This window comes from Orycteropus afer, unplaced genomic scaffold (genome assembly GCF_000298275.1).
Source record: "Orycteropus afer afer isolate SDZICR_OR568_19922 unplaced genomic scaffold, OryAfe1.0 scaffold00774, whole genome shotgun sequence".
In the NCBI taxonomy this organism is placed as follows: Eukaryota; Metazoa; Chordata; class Mammalia; order Tubulidentata; family Orycteropodidae; genus Orycteropus; species Orycteropus afer.
In genome coordinates this window covers 79,544-82,776 of record NW_006922361.1, presented here as the reverse complement: position 1 = coordinate 82,776, position 3,233 = coordinate 79,544, and the positions used below count along the sequence as shown (strand labels likewise).

The following is a 3,233-nucleotide window of genomic DNA, read 5'->3' as shown; positions in this document are numbered from 1 at the left end:
TCTGGTAAACTGTGGTCAATGTCATGAGACAAAGTGTATGTGAACTGCTGTATGGAAAGTGAATTTGCTCTGTAAATTTTCACCCAAATCACAATTTAAAAAAAAAAAAAAGCAAGGATGGTGAGGCTTTGTCTTACTTATACTTTGGGCATGTTGTCTGGAGAAGGACATCATGCTTGGTAAAGTGGAGGGTCAGTGCAAAAGAGGAAGACGTTCAACAAGATGGATTGATACAGTGTCTGGAACAATAAGCTCAAGCACAGCAACCATTGTGAGGATGGCAGAGGATTGGGCAGTGTTTTGTTCTGTTATACACAGGGTCACTACAAGTTAGAACTGACTGACAGTAGCCAACACAACAATAACAATACGAACCTTTACATCTCTATGGGTGGTACAAATGGCTAAGCATGTGACTGCTAACCAAAAGGTTGTTTGTTCAAACCCACCCAAAAGTGCCTTGAAGAAATACAAGCAATCTGCTTCTGAAAGGTCATAGTCATGAAAACTATGGAAGACACATGGGGTTGCCATGAATTGGGATCAACTCAACAGCAGGTGATTACTGGCACAATGAACTTTGGTGGTTTTAGAATCAGATTATCAGTTAATATTCGTGTATTTTAGTTTATATAGGGATAGATGTATATCATGTAAGGGGCTCTGGTGGCATAAAAGGTAAGACATTTTGGCTGCTAACCAGAAGGTTGGTGGTTCAAACCTACCAGCTAGCTACTCCACAGGAGGAAGATGAGACAATCTACTTCCACAAAGATTTACAGCCTTGGAAACCCAATGGGGGCCATTATGAGTCAGAATAGATTCAAAGGCAGTAGGTTTTTCAGTTTGGTATATAATCTACCACTGAACCACATTGCCCCATGAAGTTTTGTGATGGTGGTGGTGGTGTGTGCCATCGAGACAATTCTGATTCATAGTGGCCCTGTGGGACGGAGTACAAGTGTTCCATAGAGTTTTCTAGTGTGATATTTATGGGAGCTGATTGCCAGGTCTTTTCTCCCACAGAGATACTGAGTGGGTTTGAACCACCAACCTTTAGGTTAGTAGCCGAGTGCTTAACCATCATGCCACCAGGCTCCTTACATATAGTTGTTGTTGTTGCTGTTGTGTTTTCCATCGAGTCAGATCTGACTCATAGCGACCCCTCCTTGGGTTTCTGAGGCAGTATCACTATGGAAGTAGATCGTCCAGCCTTCCTTCTGAGGAGTGGCTGGTGATTTGAACCGCCAGCATTCTGGTTAGCAGCCAAGTGCCTTAGGCACTATGCCACCAGAGCTCCCTATATATAGATGGACATAGTTAATAAATTTAAAGTGAGTGAGAGATAATCAAGTATATATGGCCTGTTGGAAGTCCAAGAATGAAAGTCAGACTGTAGATATAAATTTGTAAGGCATCTACAAAGGTGATTGATGTCTTGGACTTGGATGAGATTTCCCAGGTAAGGAACACCAAAGACAACAAAGAGATGAGGAACAAGCCAGGACAGAGCCCTGCTCTCTTACCCTGGCCTGAAATCGGTGGTGTCATCGTAGTAGAAAGATTATTTTGATGTTTTTCATAACACTCTGGATGGTCGTAGTTAAGGACACCAGCTACCCAGTCAAAGAAAGGATAGGCTGGGATACAGTTACAGTGGTAACTTCCAAGTGTGTTTCTGCAGTATGCCCTCTGCTTGCAATTTGCCAGGCCAGATGCACACTCATCAATATCTGCAAATCAAGAGAAAACACTGTCTTTCATTCTCATGAAACTCTACCTTTTTCTCTTACCCATGGGATATGTCCTGCCCAATATTATTCACGAATTCACCCAAAACAACATCTCTTGTTCCTGGACAGGATGACTTGACATTATAAAGATGACAATTTCCCTAAGTTAATATAAATTCAATACAATCCCAATCCAAATACCCCCAAGTTATTTTATGGAGAGATGAGTTGGTACTATCATGCAAGACTAGCCAGAAAACTGTTTATGAACAGGGAGACAGCTCAGAGGGGAGGAGTACATGGAGGGATGGGCACAGGGAAGAGGTAACTATCTGGAGGAAGTGGGAGGGGAGCTGTTGCATTGTGGGAAATTGTAGTCAATGTCATGAGACAAAGTGTATGTGAATTGCTGTATGGAAAGTGAATTTGCTCTGTGAACTTTCATCCAAAGCACACACACACACACAAAGAGTATCCAGAAAAACTATGGGGGGGCTACAGGGGGCACTAGCTTTACAAGATATTAAAATGCTATAGGAAGCCCTGGTGACACAATGGTTAAGCACTAGACTGCTAACTTTTGGTAGTTCAAACCCAGCAGCAGCTTTGTGAGAGAAAAGATGTGGCAATCTGCTCCCATAAAGTTAACAGCCTAGAAAACCCTAAAGTGTGTATTTTGTCACCTGTCACATAGGGTCACTATGAGTAGAAATTGACTTGAGAGCACCTAACAAGAACAACAAACATAGGATATACCAGCTACCATTGAGTTGATTCCGACTCATGGGAACCCCATATGTATCAAAATAGAAATGTGCTACATAGGATATTCAGTGGCTGATTTTTTCAAAGTAGATCACCGGGCCTTCTTTCCAGTGTGTCTCTGGGTGGACGTGAACCACCAACCTCTTAGTTAGCGGCTAAGTACATTAACCATTTGTACCCCCCGGGGGCTCTACACGTACTATAAATCCTCAATCAAAGACTCTGATACCAGTGTATGAATGGGCAAATGTATTAGTGGAATAGACTGAAAGTCCAGAAGTGGACCCAAATGCCTAAGGAGCTTTAGCATATGACAAAGGTGGTACATCAAGTCACTAGGGTTAAGGATGGACTTCTTAAAAATATAAAATGAGATCCATACCTCACATAATTCATAAAAATTCACTCTAAATGTAAAAATAAAACCATACAATCACTAGAACTAAACGTGGGTGAATTCGTCTTTAGAAGACCTTGGGTGGTATGAATGATTAACGCACTCGACTGCTAACTGAAAGGCTGGGGTTCAGATTCACCCAGAGGTACCTCAGAAGTGAGGCCTGGTGATCTACTTCTGAAAACTCACTCATTGAAAACTCTCTCAAAACTCTAGGGAGGGAAATTTCTAGATAAGATGGAAACAACAACTACACACACACACACACACACATATGGGAGCTCTGGTAGCATAGTGTCTAAGGCACTTGACTGCTACCCAGAAGGCTGGTGGTTCAA

General features: G+C 42.1%; 1 protein-coding gene across 1 annotated transcript in view; it reads right to left on the bottom strand.

The window, feature by feature from the left end:
• The window catches only part of LOC103211699 (putative adhesion G protein-coupled receptor E4P), a 68,472-nt gene that overhangs the window by 46,589 nt on the left and 18,650 nt on the right, over positions 1 to 3,233 (bottom strand). The window contains exon 4 of the mRNA XM_007957683.1: positions 1,527 to 1,733. Coding sequence (XP_007955874.1) covers positions 1,527 to 1,733 — 207 coding nt within the window. The remainder of the gene's footprint in view (positions 1 to 1,526; positions 1,734 to 3,233) is intronic.